The sequence below is a fragment of the Acartia tonsa genome, chromosome 14 (assembly GCF_053477335.1).
Source record: "Acartia tonsa isolate MP-2025a chromosome 14, ASM5347733v1, whole genome shotgun sequence".
NCBI classification, from domain to species: domain Eukaryota; kingdom Metazoa; phylum Arthropoda; class Copepoda; order Calanoida; family Acartiidae; genus Acartia; species Acartia tonsa.
Window position 1 is genome coordinate 40270928 of NC_137273.1, and position 25221 is coordinate 40296148.

At 32.0% G+C, this 25221-nt stretch overlaps 1 protein-coding gene across 1 annotated transcript in view; it reads left to right on the forward strand.

Moving 5' to 3' along the window:
- Nucleotides 1-25221, forward strand: part of LOC145305860 (rhomboid-related protein 2-like) — a 90113-nt gene that overhangs the window by 56485 nt on the left and 8407 nt on the right. The window contains exons 9-15 of the mRNA XM_080147686.1: nt 1808-1872; nt 2594-2672; nt 12630-12739; nt 13047-13100; nt 14238-14350; nt 14856-14946; nt 15298-15352. Coding sequence (XP_080003812.1) covers nt 1808-1872; nt 2594-2672; nt 12630-12739; nt 13047-13100; nt 14238-14350; nt 14856-14946; nt 15298-15352 — 567 coding nt within the window. The remainder of the gene's footprint in view (nt 1-1807; nt 1873-2593; nt 2673-12629; nt 12740-13046; nt 13101-14237; nt 14351-14855; nt 14947-15297; nt 15353-25221) is intronic.

Here is a 25221-nt window from a genome sequence, read left to right on the forward strand (position 1 = left end):
TGAAGAGTAGAGCCCAATCGGTTCAGTGGTTACTGAGATCTTAAGCTTCAGACGGACAGACAGACAGACATCGTACTACTTTGTATTATAGATAGATTGAAAAGTTTGGACACTAATAGTCTGGAACTAACCAACCAAAATTCAACAACAGTACCCAAAGTTTTTGAGCTTACGAATAAGTTAAAAGGTTTAAAAAACTTTGGGTACTAGTGTAACTTACAGACAAATGTCCTCTCCCTTCCTGATAAATACAGAGAGTAAAGGGGTTAATATCTCTTGGGGTTAATTAGGTAAAGTAATGGCATCAAACCATGCATAATATCATGGTGCTAAAGGGATAAGACAATGGACAATAAATTGATATATATCCCCAATGTCTATAAACATTATTAACACTTTTGTAGAAAAAATTTTAACCAACCACTCATTAAAAGTTTTCAAAGTTTTAAGTTAACCAATAAGAAAAAGTATTTATAAAGCTTTGGTAACCAGTATAATTTACAGTCAAATGTCCCCTCCCTCCCTGTACAATACAGAGTAATCTTACTTAGCATTTTTATTACTAAAAGTAAAAAAAATATACAAAGTAGAATGATGTCTGTCCATCTGTCTGTCCGTCTGTCCGTCCGTCCCTTAAGATCTCGGAAACCACTGAACCTATCAGATTCTACTCTTTAGGGTATATACCTATTGGTCCTGTGGTGGTTTTAAGCTATTTTCTTAAGAGGTGGGACACCCCCAACCCCCCAAAATATGAAAATTTCCCCCCACCCAAAGAAATGGTTTTTAGGCAGTTACTTCATAATAAATGGCAGCACCATAAATAATACATTTTTTTTTTAAATTACCTCTTGGGGCAAAGCCCCTAGAGGCTAGGGGCGAAGCCGCTAGTAATATAAAAAGTATTACATCATAGAAAACCTTACAAATATTCATTCCGGTTCTGATTTACAGAGCAGCTTCATATGAATGGGTTTTAGGTTTTTTTTTTGATGGTTCTATTCCATTTTAGTGGCTGCATATCTGGGTGCTAGTGCGATCCCCCATCAAACCAATGATATACACAAATTCATACAGAAAGACATCCTGTTACTATAACATTACTAAAATATATGGTTTTATATTACAAAAAAAATCATAAAGTAGATCTTTGAAAAGAAAATATTAATGCTATATAAGGTTAATGTCTTTATATAAGTAACTAAAGTCATTATCCTAATATCACCAGGGATATAAAGGGATAAGACAATGGTCGTTAAATAATGTACATCTCCAATGATTATACACAAAATTAACCCTTCTGTAGATTAAAACTACTAGTTAACAAATTTGGACCAAGGCAATAAGCATTAATCAACCACCGAATCAAAAGTGATAAAAGTCTTTGAGTCAAACTTTGGGTTCCAGTGTAATTTGAAGTCCCGTGTCCCCTTCCTCCCTGTATATTACTCTATACAAATAATAATCTTAATACTATTTGTTATGCTAGTAAAATTAAAGTTATAGGATTATTTAGATGTTTTCCCCGAGTGGCCAAAGAAAATAATTTTGATTTTTTGTTTTATTTTTCTTTGAAAGTTCTCTATGATACGAAACAATACATGATTTTTAATATGGCTTGGAAACGGTTTTCATCCAGCGGCGTATATTAATTGGATTCGGAGCCATACTGGAATGAACCTAATCATGTATATATTCTTACATGGGTTCTAGGTACGGGACAATGGATTGAATATTCAATATTTCAGACTTTGGGGACTTGCTTAAAGTGTTTGTGACTTTGGTGGCTAATTTTATATCTTTTCAGGGGTGAACCTGGTTCTTTGAAATATCCCGAGCTTGGAGACTTTACCATTCAAGATTTAACTATAGGTAACATTACTTTTTTATTTAACCCAATGATAATAATCAAAACTACCCCTCCTGGTATCTTAAAATATCCCGAACTTGGAGACTTTACAATTCAAGATTTAACTATAGGTAATATAACTTTTTTATTTAACCCAATGATAATAATTAAAATTACCCCTCCTGTTTCCTTAAAATATCCTGAGCTAGGAGATTTTACTATTCAAGATTTAACTATAGGTAAAACAATTTTTTGTTAAATCCAATGATAATAATCAAAATTACCCCTCCTGTTTACTTAAAATATCCCGAGCTTGGAGACTTTACTATTCAAGATTTAACTATAGGTAACATAGCTTTTAAAAACCAAATTACCCCTTCTGTATATTAATTTTTTTGTGGAAAAGTTTAAACAATACTAGTTTGGAGGCAATCAATCAAAATTTAATAGAAGTACCAAATGTTTTTGAGCTAACGAATCAGATAACGTGGTAACAAAACTTTAGGTACCAGTGTAATTTACAGTCCAAATTTTCCTCCCTATCTGATTCATTTCCCTTATTATTACTTTATTTAATGATCTTATAGACCTCTATATATAAAGGGATAAAAAAAATAACGATAAATTGATATACAGTCCAAATGATGATTATCAAATTAATAAGATATGTTCATAAAACTTTGGGTACCCTGCAGGCCCTGTATATTTTGATGAAAACTAATCTTGTGTTGAATTTAATTTTAGATAGTGTGATATCCTACTGCCCCAGGCGTTCCTTAGAATTATGGAGATATCTTTCCTATTTCATCATTCATAACTCTTGGTAAGTAGATAGATAGATAGATAGATAGTGAGATATCCTTCTGCCCCAGGCGTTCCTTAGAATTATGGAGATATCTCTCCTATTTTATCATTCATAACTCTTGGTAAGTAGATAGATAGATAGATAGATAGATAGATAGATAGATAGATAGATAGATAGATAGATAGATAGATAGATAGATAGATAGATAGATAGATAGATAGATAGATAGATAGATAGATAGATAGATAGATAGATAGATAGATAGATAGATAGATAGATAGATAGATAGATAGATAGATAGATAGATAGATAGATAGATAGATAGATAGATAGATAGATAGATAGATAGATAGATAGATAGATAGATAGATAGATAGATAGATAGATAGATAGATAGATAGATAGATAGATAGATAGATAGATAGATAGATAGATAGATAGATAGATAGATAGATAGATAGATAGATAGATAGATAGATAGATAGATAGATAGATAGATAGATAGATAGATAGATAGATAGATAGATAGATAGATAGATAGATAGATAGATAGATAGATAGTGAGATAGATAGATAGATAGATAGATAGTGAGATATCCTACTGCCCCAGGCGTTCCTTAGAATTATGGAGATATCTCTCCTATTTTATCATTCATAACTCTTGGTATGTAGATAGATAGATAGATAGATAGATAGATAGATAAAGTATTGCGCATATAAGCAGGGAAGGTGGGGACATTGGGCTATTTATAACACTAGTTCCCAACATTTTGATACTTTTTCTTATTCGTTGACTCAACAACTTTGGATACTCTTTTTAATTTTGATTGGTTAGTTCATTAAGTTGAGTTTCTGCTACTAATTGTAAACTACGTAAGGGGTAATTTTGTACATCATTATTGGGGAATCTTATTGATTTGTTGGGCATTGTCTTATCCCTTCAGATCCCTGACATATGAGACAAACGAGGTCTATGCAGAGTGTAATAATGCCCAGAGATACAGGGAGAGTTAAATGGAATTTAAAATAGTACTTTTTCAGATTCAGACCTAACCCATTCTTCCAGGAGGAGATATAGAGCTGTAAATTACACTAGTACCTAAAGTTTTAAAACCACGTTATCTTATTCTTGAGTCAAAAACTTTGGGTACTTTTACTGAATTTTGAATGGTTAGTTCAAAACTAGTAGTATCTAAACGTTACAACGAATAAAATTATGATCTACAGAAAGGGATTCACTTGTTTATTATCATTGGTTAAGTATGTAAATTTATAATCCATTGTCCTATCCGTGTATCCCTTAAAATTACTGGCTTAGAATTCTATCACTAGAGAAGATTTATTTCCTTTATCCTTAGACTATTCCAGGGAGAAAGGGATATAGATAGATAGATAGGGATATAGATAGATAGATAGGGATATAGATAGATAGATCACTAGAGATGATTTATTTCCTTTATTCTTAGTCTATTCCAAGGAGAAAGGGATATAGATAGATAGATAGGGATATAGATAGATAGATAGATAGATCACTAGAGATGATTTATTTCCTTTATCCTAAGTATATTCCAGGGAAAAAGGGATATAGATAGATAGATAGGGATATAGATAGATAGATAGATAGATCACTAGAGATGATTTATTTCCTTTATCCTAAGTATATTCCAGGGAAAAAGGGATAGAGATAGATAGATAGGGATATAGATAAATAGATAGATAGATCACTAGAGATGATTTATTTCCTTTATCCTTAGTCTATTCCAGGGAGAAAGGGATATACACAGATAGATAGATAGGAATATAGATAGATAGATAGATCACTAGAGATGATTTATTTCCTTTATCCTTAGTCTATTCCAGGGAGAAAATGATATAGATTGATAGATAGATAGGGATATAGATAGATAGATAGATCACTAGAGATGATTTATTTCCTTTATCTTTAGACTATTCCAGGGAGAAAGGGATATACACAGATAGATAGATAGATAGGGATATAGATAAATAGATAGATAGATCACTAGAGATTATTTATTTCCTTTATCCTTAGTCTATTCCAGGAAGAAAGTGATTGGCAAATTATCAATTTGAACCAAGAAAAAAGACAATAGACAATAAATTGATATTCATACTTACCCAATGTACCATAATAATTACCCATTTTGTAGATTATAATTATTTGTTTAGTTCTGGCTTTTGATGATTTTATAAAGAGGGTATTTTTTCGCGTAAAGTTGTGTGTTAAGATTTAGTCAAATGCGCTTATTAAGTCAAATTGTTCTTTAAAAGCACATTTGACTAAACGTTAACACACACAACTTTACTATCATAATACACAAAAAATGACCCTATTTGGTAACTTTAAAAAGGTTCTAAAAAATCAGTAATGTTACGTCATAAAAATGAGAAAGATGAGAGGAGAAGTGGTAAAGTATACCCCTAGAAAAGAAATGGATAAATAATCCCTCATTTTTATGACCTTCAAAACCTCTCCCTCACTTACTGAGCTATTCTAAACGATTTTCTCCATAATCCATACTTTTTAGCTAAAAATGCATTAGATTTTTGTAAGTAGTAAAAAAAGACTCTGCAATTTAATAACAAAAATAATTTTATTTTAATTAAAGATTGAATGAAAAGAAATTCAAATTTCAGCTGAATGTTTATTTTATAAGTTAAAGTAGTAAGGCTTTTTTCGTCTAAAATTGCTGGTTCGAATGGGTCGTAATAAAAAAAGATGCTGCTTTGTTAAAATATAATATTCTTGAAAAATGAATAAAGATTCCAATATTTGAACCCATCAATTTAAATGATGACGCCAACATTTGGCAAAAATGGAAAATCGTTCAGACTTTTTTTCTCAAAATATTTTGACAATTTATTTTGCAAAATTATTTGATTTGGATAGGTGACAAAAGATTTTTCCTAAAATGTTAAAATAGTAACTCTTATCTGTTCTTTCTTGGGAAAAAATGCGAAAAATGGTAATTTGATCATATTAAAGCAAACAGGAGTTGTTCGTTCGTCTGTCTGTAATTGTTAGCTATTTTTGTCAATTTAGACATGTTATAATTTTCTTGTTGATTTTAAACTTTTGCTATCATGAAGAAATTTTTTTTCAATCTTTAATAAGATTCTAAAAATTTCTATGTAGTATATATATTAAAATATAAATTAGCTATGATTACATCTAACAAATGAATATTTGATTATTTTAAGATTATGTATTTAATTTGAAAGTTTATTCAAGTTTGTAACCGACAAAACTTAGAAATAGGCCAAAATTTGAAAAAGTTATGTATGTATTACATATTTCAAAAACATTAGGGTGTCCCAAATTTTTTTTAGTATTTTGGAGGATTTTTTACAAAAAACAATTTGGTGATTTGGCGACCCTCACCGCTTTAGCGATCCTAATTTTTTTAAAGAATACACCTCAGGTGCTGCTTGGAGAAACAAGATATGTTTTTTTTTTAAATTATCATTTGAAGATTTTTTATATGATTTTGGAAGATTTTTTACATATAATAATTCAGTGATTTAGTCCAAGTATGTTACTGAAAAACTCAAACATAGTTGCTTTAGGGCTAAAACATTGGTTCTTACAATTTAATCATCATTTAACCAATTCTAAGCAAGCTAGGTATGTCTTTACACAAAAAGACAGTGTAGTCTTTTTTCAGTTTAAAAAACAAAAAGGCGTCAGTTTTCAAAAAAAATAATCTTGTGAAAAAGTATATATCTGAAAGTTGTGGGACAGCCTAATAAGCATATATTGTGTTAATTTAAACAATGTATGTGTTGTGTACTCTTTCACAAAGTTGGTTATCGCACCGTTTTATAGACAGCTTTCCGCGGAAATTGAAAAGAAATGTAATACGTTTAAAACCAGTTTTTAAGGCCTTCAGCCTTTGCTTACAAAACAGGTATAAAATTTAGGATTTATGCTTTAAGTTTCTTAGAAAATTTCTGTAATACGATGCTATACATGCGTTTTTAGTATGGCTGAGAACCGGTTCTAATCCAGCGGATATTAATCGGTTACAAAGCCATACCGGAAAGTTGGTTAATACTTTGTTTGCTTTTAATTTGGCCAGAGTATACTTGAGGATATACCAGACACTTATATCTTCAGGGATATTAAGGGATAAGACATTGGCTGTATATTCCAATGTTGATAAACAAAATTACTTCTGTAGGTAAAAAGTATTGGCTGAAAAGTTTGGACACTGTTAGTTTGGAACCAACAAATCAAAATTTTAAAAAAGTACTCAAAGTTTTTGACCATAAGATGTTTGGGTGTAATTACAGTAATTTACAGTCCAATGTTCCCTCTCTCCCTGCATATTTTACTCTATGAACATAAAATGTTATAAAAATACTTTGTTTACATGGTCGATTTCTCTTAGGAGGGTTTAGGCAAAATAGTTTCAAACCTTCCGTGGAACTTTTAAAGCTTTACTGCAAAGGAGAACCATCGGTACTGCGGTTAGTGAGATCTTAAGCTACAAATAAACAGTTAGACAGAACACATCCTATCATTTTTAAAAGTAATATATGCTGCACATATACCATCTAAAGGATCTGCTTTCGAATATTATAGCCTAGAGTCCTTTGTGAAGATTTCCTAAAATGAAGAACCCAATCTGCTCAGTAGTTATTGAAATATTAAGCTTCAGACAAAACGTTACAACTTTATATCGCCTCTAACTTCTAGGGGCTTTGCCCAAAGAGATAATTTGAAAAAAAATGGGGGAAATATTTTTCATTTGGGAGGGTTTTGGGTGTCCCACACCCCAATAAAATAGCTTAAAACCACCACAGGACCAGTAGATATATTCCCTGAAAAGTAGAATCCAATCGGTTCAGTAGTTACCGAGATTTTAAGCTTCAGACGGACAGACAGACAGACGGACGGAGAGACGGACAGACATCAAGCTACTTTGTATTATAGATATGTGTATGAATGTCTGTCTGACTGTTATGTGAAACAACATAATTATGTTATGTATTTTCAAACTTTTTACAACTTTCTTTTTTTCTTTTTAGTTTTTGTTTTGACATTTTTAGATATTTTTGATAGTGAAGCTACTACATACTTAGTCTGTCCGTCAGTCTGTCTGTAAATGTATGGCAGAAATGTGTTTTTCTTAGCTGCTATATAAGATAGAAGGATGCATTTTTTGTGATGATTCCCAGTATAAACAGGCATTCAGTATGTACTTAACTTTGTCCATTGGTATGTCAGTCATGCTACATGATATAAATATAAAAAAAATATGATAGTTGTGGAAGGTTTTGTGTCTTTTTTCTCTCTAATAAATCTATTCTTGATTTTAACATTTTAAATCTCATTTTCCTTATTATGATTTATTTGTGTTGCACTTCTTATGGATATTGTCATCCTTGTTTCTTTTTAGTTTTTCTTAGCTGATATCCAAGATAGAAAGATGCATTTTTTGTGACGATTCCCATTATTAATAGGCATCCAGTATGTACTTCACTTTGTCCATCTGTTTGTCAGTTATGCTTCATCATATAAATATAAAAAAAATAAGATAGGTTAGGAAGGTTTTGTGCTTTTTTTCTCTGTAAGAAATATATTCTTGATTTTAACAAATGCTCTTTAAATCTCATTGTTCGTATTATTATCCATGATTTATTTATGGATGTTGTCATCCTTGTTTCTTTATAGTTTTGGTTTTATCATTTTTAGGTATTTTTCCTTTTTTCTTTCTGGGTAAATAAATTCATAGTTTTGCCACATATAGCTACACAATAGAGCTGTACAATTGATTTTTTTGTAAAAAAAAAGGTTAATTGTTTAAAAATAAAAATATTTTTTCTTTCAATATTTTAAAATAAATTTAAAGGCATGTACCTGTGTTTAGTGCATTAGGAAAATGGGGATAGATGCCCCCCCCCCCCCTTTTGGTCTACCTATTCTATTGACGTCATAGTAGTGGGAAAGAGAAAGGGGAGGTGGAAAAAAACCCTAGAAAAGAGATGGGGTATAGGGTATTTTCTAACGTCAATAAAATATCCCCATTTTGCTAGTGCACTATTGACAAGCACACACATACAGACACCATCTTCCTTTTTATTCAAGAATAAATCTCTTCTTTTGTTCTATAGAATCTATTGTATTACTAAAATATTTGTCTGCACAGATGTATTATCATCCCCCCCAAATATTTTTTTTTACTAAATTGAAAATAATATTTAATTTAACCCACTTACTCTCACATAAATTAAATATATTCTAATATATATTATTTTCTTTATTGACTTTGGGAAGTTTATCAAAACATGTTTTGGAAACATTATTAATTTAAAACTCAAAAAATATAATTGACCAACAAAAAGACTCTTTGTAAAGGAGAACCATATCAGTTATGCGGTTTGCAAGATACCTTGCAACAGACATTCGATCTGTTACTTTTCTTTTTGACAAAATGTAGTTGTGATCTCATAGAGTCTACATACAATACAAAGAAATATGTAAATCTGTTTCTTTCACATTATCTATTTACTAGAAGCTGCAAATACTGATATTTGAACTATCCAAAAAATAAATACGCCATAGGTTTCGTGATGTTTTGTTTACATTTTACTAGAATTGTTGGTAAGAAGAGCAATCCCCTGTCTTATTCAGCGCAAAATGATTATTACATTATATTTCTTATTTTGTGATTGTGATTACACAACGTCTATACACAATGCAAAGTTACATGCAAATATGTTTCACATTGAATACGCCAAGAGGTTTCGTGATGTTTTGTTTACATTTTACTAGAATTGTTGGTCTGAAGAACAATCCATTTGTCCCTGGTCTTCACAGCTGTGATATTCTTTCCCGCCAAAAATATTAATACACCATCTTACTTATTTTGTGGATAAGACAAAATGTGATTGTGATTACACAACATCTATACACACAATACAAACAATTATGCAAATATGTTTCACATTGAATATGCCAAGAGGTTTTGTGATGTTTTGTTTACATTTTACTAGAATTGTTTGTCTGAAGAGCAATCCCTTGTCTTATTTTCTGCCAAAAATATTAATACATCATATTACTTATTTTATGGATTTGACAAAAATGTGGTTGTGATTGCATAACGTCTATACACAATACAAAGAAATATGCAAATATGTTTCACATTGAATACGCCAAGAGGTTTCGTGATGTTTTGTTTACATTTTACAAGAATTGTTGGTCTGAAGAACAATCCCTTGTCCTTGGTCCTCACAGCTGTACCTTCCCTTCCTGCAAATAATATTAAATCATCATGTTATTTATTTTGTGGATATGACAAATTGTGGTTGTGATTGCACGACGTCTATACACAATACACAAAAACATGCAAATATGTTTCACATTGAATACGCCAAGAGGTTTGGTGATGTTTTGTTCACATTTTACTAAAGAATTGTTTGTCTGAAGAACAATCCCTTGTCTTATTTCCAGCAATAAGATTAATACATCATGTTTATTATTTTGTGGATATGACAAAATGTGATTGTGATTGCATAACGTCTATACACACTACAAATAAACATGCAAATATGTTTCACATTAAATACACCAAGAGGTTTCGTGATGTTTCATTGACATTTTACTGGAATTGTTTGTCTGAAGAGCAATCCCTTGTCTTATTTCCCGCCAAAAATATTAATACATCATATTACTTATTTTATGGATTTGACAAAAATGTGGTTGTGATTGCATAACGTCTATACACAATACAAAGAAACATGCAAATATGTTTCATATTAAATATTTACTAAAAATAATTAATTTGAATTATCCAAAATATTAAATACGCTTAAAGGTTTTGTGATGTTTTGTTCACATTTTACTAGAATTGTTGGTCTGAAGAACAATCCCTTGTCCTTCCTGTCAAAAATATAAATACATCATGTTGCTTTATGAATTTGACAAAAATGTGGTTGTGATTGAACACCGTCTATACACGATACAAACAAATATGCAAATCTGTTTCACATTTTAAATAAATTTTGCAATTTCTAAGGAAAACAAAACATTTATTTTCACTAATGATGCAAATTTTAGTTGTAAGTTTGTCCATTTGGAAGAAAAAAAGGCAATATTTATAAGGACAGAACAATATATTAGCATCAACTAAGTCTAAATGGACTAAAGTGAATTAAGAGTAGTTTTATTACTAGAAAGATACAAAAGAAGTAAATTAGAGCAGTGATAGATAATAAAGTGTGAATCAAAGGGAAAAAACAGTTTTTGCTGTGTTAAAAATATGCAGTTATGATGATGATTTTTCTTGTGATGTACACACAGAGTTGAGGATACAAAATATAATTATATTTATCTCTGCGGTAAAGTATAAATAAAAACACAGTCTAGAAGATTTTTTTTACTTTACTAAAATTTCTATTAGTTAATATAAAAGGAACAGGATGTCTTTCTTTAGCTTAAGATTCCTCTAACCGCGGGACAGATATGGTTCTCCTTTAGAGACTAGGGAAGGTTTATGCATAAACAAGGATGACAACATCCATAGAAGCAAAGCACTGAAACGGTAGGACAAACGGACATTAACACTTGTATAGTGTCAGAACTGAATAATCATAATATAAATGTATAAGAGTCAAAGCAAAATTGTAAGTAAATTTGTTGAAAAACTGCTTGATTCAGGATAATGTTTAAGAAAATACTTACATTTTTAGGAAATGATTATGAAGTAGCTACGATTATTAAATTATACTTTGTTGTCCAAGGAATCAATATACCAAAAATCAGATCAATCGGATGATTAGATCACATAAAATTTGTTGTTTAAAATGGACGTACGGACATTTTGGTAATGATTATAGAGTTGCTATGCTTTCTAAATCGTACCTAACTACTAAAGGAATCACTATGCAAAATTTAAAATCGATAGGACAATTCTAAAATGCCTAAATTAACGAAAATAAGCTATCCGTTACGGACGGACGTATGGACCGACCATAATTATAGAAAAGCTTCGCTTTTAAAAATATCACTCAACATATTTTTTAAATCTTTCTTTTAAAACTTTAAATAGAAATTGGAGAGTAGACTTGTTAACATCCATGTATTTTGTACACTTTAAGTCAGGGATCTTAAGGGATATATAAGACTATGGATAATAAATTGATTAACATTCCCAATGATTATAAACAAAATTACTACTTCTGTAAATTATTGGGTGAAAAGTTTGAACACTACTAGTGTGGCCAAAGTTTATTGCAATAAGCCAAAGTTTTTTAGCCAATGGATAAGATAAAATTACAATAAAATTTTGGGTACCAATGATATTCATAGTCCAATGTCCCCTCCCTCCCAGATCTTTCAGTGCAGAAAACATTTTTCTCCAAGCTTATGAAAAATTGTTATGTATGAAAATACTGCAACATTAAGTAATCCAAGGCTCGCCAGCCGGTCTTCTTAGATTTGGCTCGGCTTCAGGTTGTTAAAATAAAGTGCAACTAGTGTTGTGGCTTGAAATAAATTGAAAAAATGGGGGATATGTAGTTTTTTTTTGTCTGTTTGCCAGGTTAAGTTAGGTTACATTGGTTTATGGGTATCCCTAAATGGGTTATTTATAGGAAAAAACTACCATTATTTTTGTGACTGTGGCTGCTGTTTAAAACAGGTCATAAGCAGCTCTTTTAACTGCTAAATAAAATAGTATAATTTGGATTAATAGGGTTGTGGCTGATGATCTCTGATGTATCTTATTTTATTTCATTTAGTCTTTCCAATAAATTACAAATTTTATATTTTAGATGCGAAGCAATTTAATACTTGCATCGTTTCTTATTTCATATCAAAATAAGATACCTAGAAAAAGAAGCAATGAAATATTGTAGGCAAGCCAGGAGGAATCTTCTACCTGGATTTCTTATTCCATAATTTATTTCTTTGATTAATTATCTGCATTCATATCTATCTACTGTATGTTTTAGGTGGCACCTGACTTTCAATCTAGTGATACAATGTGTACTTGGCCTTCCCCTGGAAATGGTTCATGGGAGTATTAGGCTAGCCACAATCTACATGTCAGGTGTACTAGCAGGTAAATGGGAGCTTTAGAAAGATTTTATGCAAATAATGTAGTCTTTGTGAGAATAAAAAAGAATTTGTGAGAATTATGAAGACTTTTGTGAGAAAAAAGGAGATTTTGTGAGAATGAGGTACTTTCTGTTTCTAGTATCTCATGTTTGACGCACCTACTGGCAATGTAATTTATATACAGGATTTCATTTGTAAATAAAAAACATTTATCTTGAACAGCAGGTGAGAAATCGACAAATCTCTACTTACATTCTTGTATTCTTGGTTCCTTAATGAACATAAATTAAACATTTTATAATTTGTTGTAGGTTCTCTTGTATCAGGAGTTCTAGATCCATATGTGTGTCTTGTTGGAGCTTCAGGTAAATACTTTATAATTTGTTGTTGGTTCTCTTGTATCAGGAGTTCTAGATCCCTATGTGTGTCTTGTTGGAGCCTCAGGTAAATACTTTATAATTTGTTGTAGGTTCTCTTGTATCAGGAGTTCTAGATCCATATGTGTGTCTTGTTGGAGCCTCAGGTAAATACTTTATAATTTGTTGTAGGTTCTCTTGTATCAGGAGTTCTAGATCCATATGTGTGTCTTGTTGGAGCTTCAGGTAAATACTTTATAATTTGTTGTAGGTTCTCTTGTGTCAGGAGTTCTAGATCCATATGTGTGTCTTGTTGGAGCTTCAGGTAAATACTTTATAATTTGTTGTAGGTTCTCTTGTATCAGGAGTTCTAGATCCATATGTGTGTCTTGTTGGAGCCTCAGGTAAATACTTTATAATTTGTTGTAGGTTCTCTTGTATCAGGAGTTCTAGATCCATATGTGTGTCTTGTTGGAGCTTCAGGTAAATACTTTATAATTTGTTGTAGGTTCTCTTGTGTCAGGAGTACTAGATCCTTATGTGTGTCTTGTTGGAGCTTCAGGTAAATACTTTATAATTTGTTGTAGGTTCTCTTGTGTCAGGAGTTCTAGATCCATATGTGTGTCTTGTTGGAGCCTCAGGTAAATCCATGGATCTTAAGGGATAAGCTAATGGAAGATAAATTGGTATACTTCCTCAATGATGATAAACAAAAGTACTCATTCTATATATTAAAACTATTGGTCCCCAAAGTTGTTGAGATAAAGTGATGGGGACCAGTGTAATTTACAGTCAAATGGCACCTCCCTTACTGCAAATTTGTGCTTGTATATTATTTATTTGTATTTATCTTTAACAAGGTTGACAACATCCATAAGTAGGGAAGCACAAAAAATCTTGGAAAGACAACAGACAAAGTGAATTATAGAGCAAATATTAGTAGTCATAAAAGAGTGTATACAAAAATATTGTCTTTTGCAAATGAACAATATAACTTTTTCAATGGGTGATCTTTGAAAAGGAGTATCTTAACACAAAATATCAGCAATTTATTTTAAATAGCAACCGAGGAAATTAAATTTTCTACAATCTACATTAACATTTCCAGTCTAAATGTTTGTTATGTAAATGCTTATCCTTGTTAAGGTGGAGTTTATTCTCTGATATCAGCATATCTATCTCACATACTGATGAACTACAATACAATAGACAATGCTGGTGCTAGATTGGTCATCCTGCTTCTAGTAGCTTCTATAGAGGTAATAGTATAGAGTTATCAGCGTATCTATCTCATATACTGATGAACTACAATACAATAGACAATGCTGGTGCTAGATTTGTCATCCTACTTCTAGTAGCTTCTATAGAGGTAATAGTATAGAGTTTTCAGCTTATCTATATCACATATCAATTTATAATTATATTGTGCTAAAGATAATTCTTGAAAAATTACTACTAGTGGATTTATCAGAGGTATAGTATAGAGTCTCCTAGTGGGATAATTTTGAATTTGAACTATACATCCCCAATAATAATAAAACAAAATTACCTATTTGGTAGATTGAAAGTTTAAATACTGTTAATCTGAAACAACATATCAAATTTTAATAAGTGCTCTACAAGTGTCTTTTTTCTGTCAATAAATCCCTGCAACTTTTCAATGAAAATTACTTAAAATAAAGTCATATTAAAGCACACTTATATAGAACTAAACTATACATTTGCGACATCTAACGGAACAATTCTAAACTAGAATTATTCTAGGTTGGAATAGCAATATATGGCAGATATGCCGACGGGTTACAAATATCTTTCCTAGCTCACATAGGTGGAACAATAGCTGGAATAACTATAGGTAAGCAATTTATATGATTCTAGCAGCTTTGTCCCTAGAGGCCTCTTTGGGGACGTGTAGTAAGATAGGAGGAAGTTAACCCCCCCCCCTGCCTATTTAATTTTGTTTTAAAAAGAAAAAAGTTTATTTTGGTTGGGGGGAGACATTTTTTCTAGGGGCTTTTTTTTTAAAGAGTTGTTGTACCATCCCCAAAATAGTAATAAACCTTCCAAGGACCCATGAGAAGCTACAAAAAGAGAACAATATCCGTCTAGCGGTTAGAGAGATCCTTTAGTACAAACAGACAGAAAGACATAGAGACATCCTGATACTTTTAAATGAAAAAAAAAATGTTAAAATTTATATTTTTAGGCCAAGTTGTACTGAATAATTTTCAACAAAAACTGTTTGAGCGTTGGTCTTGGTGGTAAGACTTTTTTTCTCTACTTTTCTTTTTTGTATGATTATATTTATATCGATAGTTTTGTATATTATATGCGACTAGCGGCTTCGCCCCAAGCCTCTAGGGGCTTTGTCCCAGGAGGTAATTCGATTTTTTTAAAGTTAAGTACTACTAGTGCTGCTCTTAGTTTTTTAGATTTTTTTTTGTTTTTTGGGGGGTTGGGGGTGTCCTACCCCTAAGAAAATAGCTTAAATCACCACAGGGCCAATAGGTATATACCCTAAAGAGTAGAATCCGATCGGTTCAGTGGTTACTGAGATATAAGGGACGGACAGACGGACTTACATCAAGCTACTTTGTATTATAGATATCATAGAACTATTTTAAAGAAGTTTTTGAATACATAGAATAGGATCCACAACAATGTCTGTCTGTACGTCAGTCTCTCTGTCTGTAACTTATTATATGTATTTATATGTGTTTATTTATTATTACCAGTACATGAGGTATTTGTAAGTGCAAGCGATATTTTTTTAGTAGCGAGGCTACTCTATAATTTGAAATGTCCGTATGTCCGTCCGTACGTACGTTTTAGGGGAAACGTGATTTCCTCGGCTCCTGTTCAAGATGGACGGGTGAAATTTTAGGGATTTAATAAAATTATATTCGTCATATTTTCACTTAGTTTCATTAAGATTTGTCAATTAATTGGGGTGCTAGATCGATTCCTAGATTTTTTAGTTTTCTTGATTTTCTCGACTCCTATTAAAGATAGATGGCTGAAATTGTAAGGGATTATTCACATTTAAATTATGTAAACTTCTATGAAATTTCATTGAGATATGCTTATTGGTTGGGATGCTAGTTCGATTCCTAGATTTTTAAGTTTTCATGATTTTATAGACTCCTATTTAAAGATAGACGGCTGAAATTTTCAATGATTGTATAAATTCACATTTTACATATTCCAACAAAGTTACATTAAGATTTGCTTATTGGTTGGGGTGCTAGATCGATTCCTAGATTTTCACAATAAAAATAAAAAATCTAGAATTTTTTAGCTTCGCTACATTTGGATGTTGTCATCCTTGTTTTTTGTGTAAGTTATTATATTCAAAATCTATATTTTTGTAGTCATATAAAAAATAGAATTAGGTTATATGAATTTTATGAACAAAAAGGTTTTAAAAACAAACATAAATATTTATATTGAAAAACAAAATATCTGTTATATCCTTGTTCTCCTTAACAGAGTAGCTTTGCATAGGTCCTGTCCTGGGAAGGTTTATAACTATTTTGGGGGAATGTACCACTACCCTTCAAGAGATATCGCTCATAGAAAAATTATCCCCTCCTAAAAAAATAATTAAACTAAAATAAAATATTGGGTGGGGGAGGGGAGGTTACCCCCCCTCCAAAGATTTTTTTACTTTTCTTTTAAAATCTAAATTTAAAAAAATAGGTTATGGGATTCACCTCCCACCTCCTCAAGTGCCAATAGAGGCCTTTAAAATCTAAAGAATGTTGATAGGTTGCTCTTTCAGTAGTGGGGCATTGCATTATAAATTACACTGGTACCCATAGTTTTATACTTACGTGATCATATTATTTAATTGCCTCATAAACTTTCAGTACTTTTATTGAATTTGATTGGTTGGTTACAAACAAGTAGTGTCCAAACTTTTCAACCAACAATTTTATACAGAAGAAGTATCATCGTTTGAGATGTAGATCAATTTAACATCCATTGTCTTATCCCTAAAGATCCCGGACTTTGGCGAAGTCACTCACTTCTGTATATTTTGTATATTTTCCATTTTCTTCAACAATTATACCCAGGGAGGGAGAGGGGATATTGGGTTGTTTATTACATTAGTCCCCAAAGTTGTATCATAACATTTTCTTATTCGTTGGCTCAACAACTTTGGGGACTTTTATTGATGTTTGATTAGTAGGTTCATTTAGTTGGGTATACAAACGTTTCATCCACTCATTATACTCTACAGAAGGGGTATTTTTATGTATCATCATTGGGGATGTACATCAATTTATCGGTCATTGTCTTATCCCTTTAGATCCATGATATTTTGTATATTCCATAATCTCTTCAACAACAATTCCGCTTCCAGGTATTAACCAGGGATAAAGGAATATGTTATTGTAAGATATCTAGCGCAAGGATAAGTAGCTTACTTATTTTGATAAAAAAAAGACAGCAAAGCTTTCTAAAATATATCTTTTAGCAATTTCAAGGGATGAGACAATGGCCGATAAGTAACCTTCTATAAATTAAAATCATTGGTTAAAAATGTAAACCAAGGACTCAAAGTTCTAAGAAAACTTTGAGTGAGGGTATAATTTTTCTTCTAACGCCCCCTACCCTGTTAGGCATGTAAAAAAAATCCAAACAGCGAGAAAATATACATATTTAAAATATTTAAGGGGCATTCGAATTGGTCTTTCTCCTAAGGGGTTGCATTTACCATTTACGAGATTTAGGTTAGGTTATATTGGGTACTGGATAGGCACGCATGTTAAGGGACCCCGCAGAGGTTAGGCTTTGGGAAATAAACACCTCTTCGTCCAATATTTTCAATTTTTATAAAAATAAGAGTAGAAGGTAATCAGTGCTTATTGGACACTTTGCATGAAAATATCCATCAAAAAGCAAATCAAATTACATATACCCTTTCTCCTGCAAAGCTTGCTTTAAGGTATTGGGTATTGCATCCTTTTATATTTTTAAACCAATGCAAATATGTTCCCACAAATCAGCTATTTTTATAGAAAACATAAATAAAAATTTTAAAAAAGATAACTTTGTTCATTGTTAATGCAGTATCTACAATCTGTAAAAGAAAAGTAAACTATGAAATCTTGTAATGAATTCAGTAAATGTTTTGTTTAAATCATGTTTAGACATTTTTTATGGAAATAAATGGTACCATATTCGGATTTTTAAAAAATAATCAGCATGGCAACTATGTTTTTGCGAATTTAGTACATATAATATCAAGTAGATGTGTGTCTGTATCTTTGTACCGAAAGATCACGTAAAACGTTTTACCGTCATGGTTCTTCTTTACAATGAAGCTTTTTATAGGTTTAGGGAAAATTTTGTAAGGGCTAGGGTACATACACCCTCACAAGAAAAATTTACCCAATTTTTTTTATTTTAAAAAATTAAATTAGGGATGTATTGTACATCTCCAATGATTATTCACCAAAATACCACTTCTGTATATTACAATTAGCGAATAAAGAATAAGAAAACGTTATTATAAAACTTTGGAAAACTAGTATCCCATTGTCACCTCCCTCCCTGAAATTGATTGGTCGTCTCCTCCTTTCCCTCAAGTGCCCCATAAAAGTTGTAGGATGTCTTTCTGTCTGTTATTGCTATAAAAGTATTTTTTGTTTATTTCTGGACACACTATGCAAAAGAATCTAGTTACAGGAATCTGAAGAATTCAATAAATACCAGGGAGGGAGGGGACATTGGACTGGAAATTACACTGGTACCCAAAGTTTTATAACAATATTGGCTCAAAAACTTTGGGTACTTTCATTGGGTTACAATTGGTTGGTTCTAAAACTTTTATAACAATCATTAAAATATAGAGAAGAGGTTGTGTTTATCATAATTGGGGATGTTCATCAGTTTATTGTCCGTTGTCTTATCCCTTAATATCTCTGAATAAGTAACGATTATGCATCAAATCTATTATACAACAAATTCTGTCTGTCTGTCTAAAGTTTCTTTGGACCGAATGTTTTTCAGGGAATATACGTACTGGTCATGCATTTTTGAGTTTTAATAAGGTTCAGGACCTCCCTAAACAGAAATAGGTGCTTTTACGTAACTTTACAAAGTATTTCAAAAAAAAGCCTTGCAACGTCATAAAATTGACGTTAGGGGTTTCTTTCCCACTTCTCCTCCATCTCCCTCATTTTTATGACGTCACATGGCTGATTTTTATAGTTACGCTTTCACACAAAGTGCCTGTTGATCACTGATACCCCCCACCCCTAAATATTTTGAAATATCAACTGCTGGACTTATACCTGAAGTGCCCAAACCCTGCGGGGCTAAACATTATCCAATATAACCTAACCTAACCTGACCTAAAGTAATGAAAATACAAACGAAAAACTAGAAATAAATGAGGGGTTATTCGTGATCAAGGAACTAGACAATGTGCGATAGATTTATGTAGTCCCCAATTGTGATATATAAAAATTACCACTCATGGAGATCAAATCATTTTTGGAAAATTTGTAACACTAGTAAATTGAAACAACAAATCAAGATTTAATAAAAGACCACAAAGTTTTTGAGGAGAATATGTTTACAAATCTTTGGGTACCAGTGTCCCAAATAGGTTTGTCTGTTAAAATGTAAAAACTAGGTTTGGCAATCCGAATCCGAAATCAGCCAAATTTTTAAACCCAGAATCCGAATCTGCAATACGCAATTTAAATTGCGGATTCGGATTGTCATTTTTTTTTCTTTTGTAGCACTTGATTTTTAATTAAAATGGTGGCAGACAAAAACAAACAAAAAAGTATTTTTATTGTTTCTTAACTCAATTAAAATGGTGGGTATCATCCTAAGTTTTGTTGTATTTTTTTACATTAGCTTTTCATGATTATTTTAGGTTAGGTTAGGTAAAGTAAGGTTTAACAAATGGCCGCCGAATGTCTAGAATTTATACTAAGACCTTTAAAAATATTGCTATAATCCGCAATCAAAAATCCGAATATCCGAGATCCGCAAAAAAAAACAAGACTCCGCGGATAAATCCAGTTTTAGGGGGGAGGATTTTTGTAAGAATCCGAATCTAGCCCAAAAATTGGGTGGATTGCCAACCCTGGACTAAAATTGAATATTTGCAGATAAAAAGTGTAAACACAAATTTCTTGAATGAACTTTTGAAATTTCATGTTCAATGATTTACAGGGAGGGAGGGGACATTTGTCTTTAAATTGTGATGGTATCCAAAGTTTTATAATAATAAACTGACCAAGCTAAATTTGCTTGATTCACTTCACTAAGAGAGGTGGATCAAGCCTCTCATGTTTCAGAAGCCGTAAGCCCAGTTCCAGATAATAAAAGTGCTTTTTAAATTGTGAATAAAATGTACGGGCTAGGCAAAAAATGAGAGGTACAGAGCTTGCTGAGTGATACACAATAATTTCTTGTTGTGATGCGTTTAGCCAGGAGGCTATACAGCCTGGCGAAAGAAACCTAGAACATTAAATTTTTAAATTTTGATAGTGAATATCACTCAGAGTTGCAATAAATAATTATCTGACTAAAATAGTTATTTGCGGCAAAACTGGGATAGCGTCTGGGAAGCTTTGATAGCCCAGGAGCGTCTTGGGAAGCTTTGATAGCCCAAATTCAAAATTTTAAATTTTTTAATCAGTTTTAATTTTTACTTTATGTACCAAATGATAACCATAATTGTTGATCTAAATCTAACCTGCTAACCCTACTAACCAAAATAATTTAAGTATTTACTGGAGCGTATGTAGTGAAAGTAAGTACTACTAACATTCTAACACCCTAACTTTTTTTATTATCTGTCAAATATTATGAAATTAATTCATTTTTTAACTTTTTAGTTGATTTGTTATAAATATTTAATTGTTTAGTACAGTGCACCTAATAATAATAAAAAAAAAGATTGTACCCTACTAAAAATAAACAAGAGCAAAACAAAAAAAAGAAAACGAAAAAAAAAGATACAAAACAAAAAAGAGAAAACAAAAAAAAGAAAACAAAATAAAGGTACCTAACAAAACAAAAGAAAAAAAAACAAAAAAAAAGCCTAACAAAAAAAAAGTTTTTCAAAAAAAGTAAACAAAAAAAAGAAGTGCACTTTTAGTTTTGTATGTTTTAACTTATTGTGATAGAAAACTCTTGTGATTTATTTGTACTTTATTCTCACGGTGATCCTTCGCAGGGCCACCCTTTAAGGTTTCTTTGAAGCCTCGTCTAAGGGGAGAAGAAAAGTACTTTTATATTTATTTGTTGTATAATGGCGAAGGGAAAAAAAGAAGAATTCCTCTGCCTACAATGTCATCAAAAAGTAACAGAAAACCAACACTCTGTTTGTTGTTGTATCTGCGACAGATGGATACACAAAGATTGTGGACTTGATGATGATGAATATAAACTAATTGACAAAATGTTCAGAAAAAAAGGTTCTCATTGTTGGTCCTGTGATGGCTGTTCACTAGGTCTCTCCAAGCTTCAAAAAATGATTGTCAATAACACCAGAGAAATCAATACATTGAAGCAAAGCGTAACTGATCTTGAAAATACGAGAGATAAGCACAGGGAGGATATAGACTCTAACACCACAAAAATACAGAATCTTGAAAAAGATGTTAAGGAGTTGAAGGAAAGTGAACCTGCAGCAAGTTCAAAAGAGGATTTCATGGATGAAATTGATCTCAGAGAATCCAAAAAAGCCAATCTAATAATTTTCTCCCTGCCTGAACCTGATTCCAGTTTTACAAACAAGGACAAAAAGAATGCTGATACAGAAACTGTTGTCGATATATTCAGCTGTTTACATGTTGATGTTGACAGTCAAGCTGATATTAAATTCATCTACAGGGTTGGAGAACCTGGACCTAAGCCAAGACCTCTCTCTGTTGGCTTTCGTAGTCCCCAGATAAAAGATAAAATTCTGAAGAATGCTTGGAAACTTGAAAAAACACAATATAAGAAGATTTCTCTTGCTCCAGACCTTACCCCCCTCCAACTTAAGAAAGAGAAAAAAATGTTAGCTGAGGCAAACCAAAAAAATCAGGAGATGTCGGACACTGATGCAAAAAACTTTACATGGAAACTGGTCGGAATGAGAGGACACCGAATGCTAAGAAAGGTAAAAATAAACCAGCAGGACAATCCAATGAGAGAAAGAACAGCCAGCATGAGAAGGACAAGATCGGAAATGGAGGAGGGAGAGGAGGAAGGGGAGGGGAGAGTGAGCAACTCCAAAAGAAACAAAAGACAATGTTGAATGTTGTCTATCTAAATGCAAGAAGTTTATCAAGAAAACTTCCTGATTTAGAAATCTTAGCTGCAGACAAACAACCTGACCTAATTCTTATTACAGAAACCTGGTGTAATATTGATATTCAAGATGCTATGCTCAGACTTAAAGACTATTATTTTGATCCTAATCTTCGTGTTGATAGACATGACACGCAAAATGGAATTGGTGGAGGCCTTATTATTTATGTTAGACATGGACTAACTATTTTACCCTGTGACAATAATTCTGAATTTAACCAGTTTGCCAGTTTCAAACTTTTAGATTGTGACAATACTATTGACTCTATTTTTACTCTAGTGTACAGATCTCCAAATTCTAACAGTGATAATAACGAAAAGCTATGTGAACTTTTTAACAATTTTGACGACAATGTGACAAACTTTATTGTTGGTGACTTTAATATGCCAGACGTAGATTGGAAGTTGTTATCCAGCAGTAACAAGCATAAAACTTTTTTGGATACAGTGATTGACAAAGCTTTCTATCAACTTGTTGATTTTCCAACACACAATAAAGGTAACATATTAGACCTAGTGTTTACTAACTGCCCAGACAGAATAGCAAATATCGAAAATATTGGAAATCTTGCTAATAGTGACCATTGTATACTGAGTATAGACATCCTATGTGATTCTCCTCCACTCGAAACCTGTGATATGATACCAAATTTTTATAAAATGAACACAAATGATTTTGCTAATTATCTTGAAAATCTGGATCTTGAAAACAAAATTAAAAATTTAGACTGCAATGAAGGCTGGAATGTTTTCAAAAACTCAATTTGTGATGGTATTGAAAAGTTTGTTCCAAAGCAAAAAAGAAACCTTAAATCTAGACCAGTTTGGATAAACAAACATGTGATAAGATTGTGCCGCCAAAAAAGACGTAGATTTGCAATTTATTGTAAAGACAGAAGTGATGAAAATTTAAGAATTTACAGAAAAGTAGAAAAACAATGCAAAAATACCGTTAGAAGATCTAAAAGAAACTTTGAAAAAAAATTGTCCCAGGATTCAAATAAAAAGCCTTTTAATGCTTACATGAAATCTAAAACAAAGTCCAAGTCTAATGTTGGTCCTCTCAAAGTTAATGGTAATGTTATTTCCGACAGCAGTTCCATGGCCACAATATTGAATGACTATTTTTCTAGCATTTTTACTCAACATCACGACAAAACTATTCCCCACCTTCCTCCTCAAAACTTTAAAGATGAACTGAAATTACTGTTTATAACTAAACACATGGTTGAAGAGAAGCTAAAGAAACTGAAAGATTCTCCTTCAAGTGGCCCTGACTGTATTCCAAGTTTAATTCTTAAAAGATTTTCTTCTTTTCTAGCTGGTCCACTAGCCATCATCTTCAACAAATCAATTCGTAGCTCAATAGTTCCAGAAGATTGGTTACTTGGAAATGTTACTCCCATCTACAAAAAAGGATCAAAATGTAAGCCTGAGCATTACAGACCTGTTTCCTTAACGTGCATTTGTTGCAAAGTTCTAGAATCTTTTATCAAAGATTGTATAGTGAAACATATTCAAGAAAATAATCTGTTGAGAAAGACCCAACATGGCTTTCTTAAAGGCCGTTCCTGTACAACAAATCTTCTTGAATTTTTAGAACAACTTATAAACAGCCAAGAAAATCTAGAACCTGTTGATGTTGTGTATCTTGACTTTGCCAAAGCTTTTGACAAAGTCCCCGTTTCCAAGCTTCTGGCCAAGGTAAAAGCCAAAGGAATATCAGGCAACATTTTTAATTGGATACAAAGCTGGTTGACCAATAGAAAACAGAGAGTTGTTTTAAATGGAAAATTTTCATCTTGGCTGGCTGTTCTGTCTGGCGTCCCACAAGGAAGTGTCTTGGGCCCATTACTGTTCCTGATATTCATTGATGACCTAGATGACTTTGCCCCGCTGATAAACATTCTCAGCAAATTTGCTGATGACACTAAGCTTGGCCATACTGTTATTAGCCAGAACGACAAAGAAATTCTACAGTCTCAGCTTGATTCTTTAACTAAATGGGCAGATAAATGGGGAATGGAATTTAATGTTTCTAAATGCAAAGTTATGCACTTAGGTTCCAGAAACAATAATTTTACCTACACTATGAAGGGAGAAATCTTAAGTGTTGTTGATCGTGAAAAAGACATTGGAGTTACATTTAATGAATCCCTGAAACCAGGCCTTTACTGTAAAGAAGCTGCCAGAATTGCCAGAGGAGTCCTGTTCCAGATATCCAGATCCTTCCACTATCGTGACAGACATGTATTTTTAAACTTATATAAAAGATATGTCAGAGTTCACTTAGAATTTGCTACACCAGTATGGTCACCATGGCAAGTTGGAGATATTACTACACTTGAAAAAGTTCAGCAAAAAGCAGTTGGTATGATATCTGGACTGAAAGGTAAAACATACGAGGAGAAATTAAAAGAACTTAATCTACCTTCACTTGAGAAAAGGAGGTACAGAGCAGATTTGATTCAATTATTTAAAATTTTAAATGACATTGACTCTGTAGAAGCAAGGACATGGTTTCAGATAGTGAACGAAAATAGGCCAAATACAAGAGCCATAAATTCTGACCATGGAGTGATAAGCTTTCAAATTCCAGTGAAAAGAACAGAACTATCCAGAAATGTATTCAGTGTTAGAGCGGCTAAATTCTGGAATGATCTTCCTGTTCATGTGAAAAAGGCCGTGACTTTATCTACATTCAAGAAAAGACTTGATAGTCATATTCAGACTTTGGCCTAGATATTCAGACCTCTTACTATGACCCTACTTGGGTTCTTAAGAGTAAAATAACAATAAACAA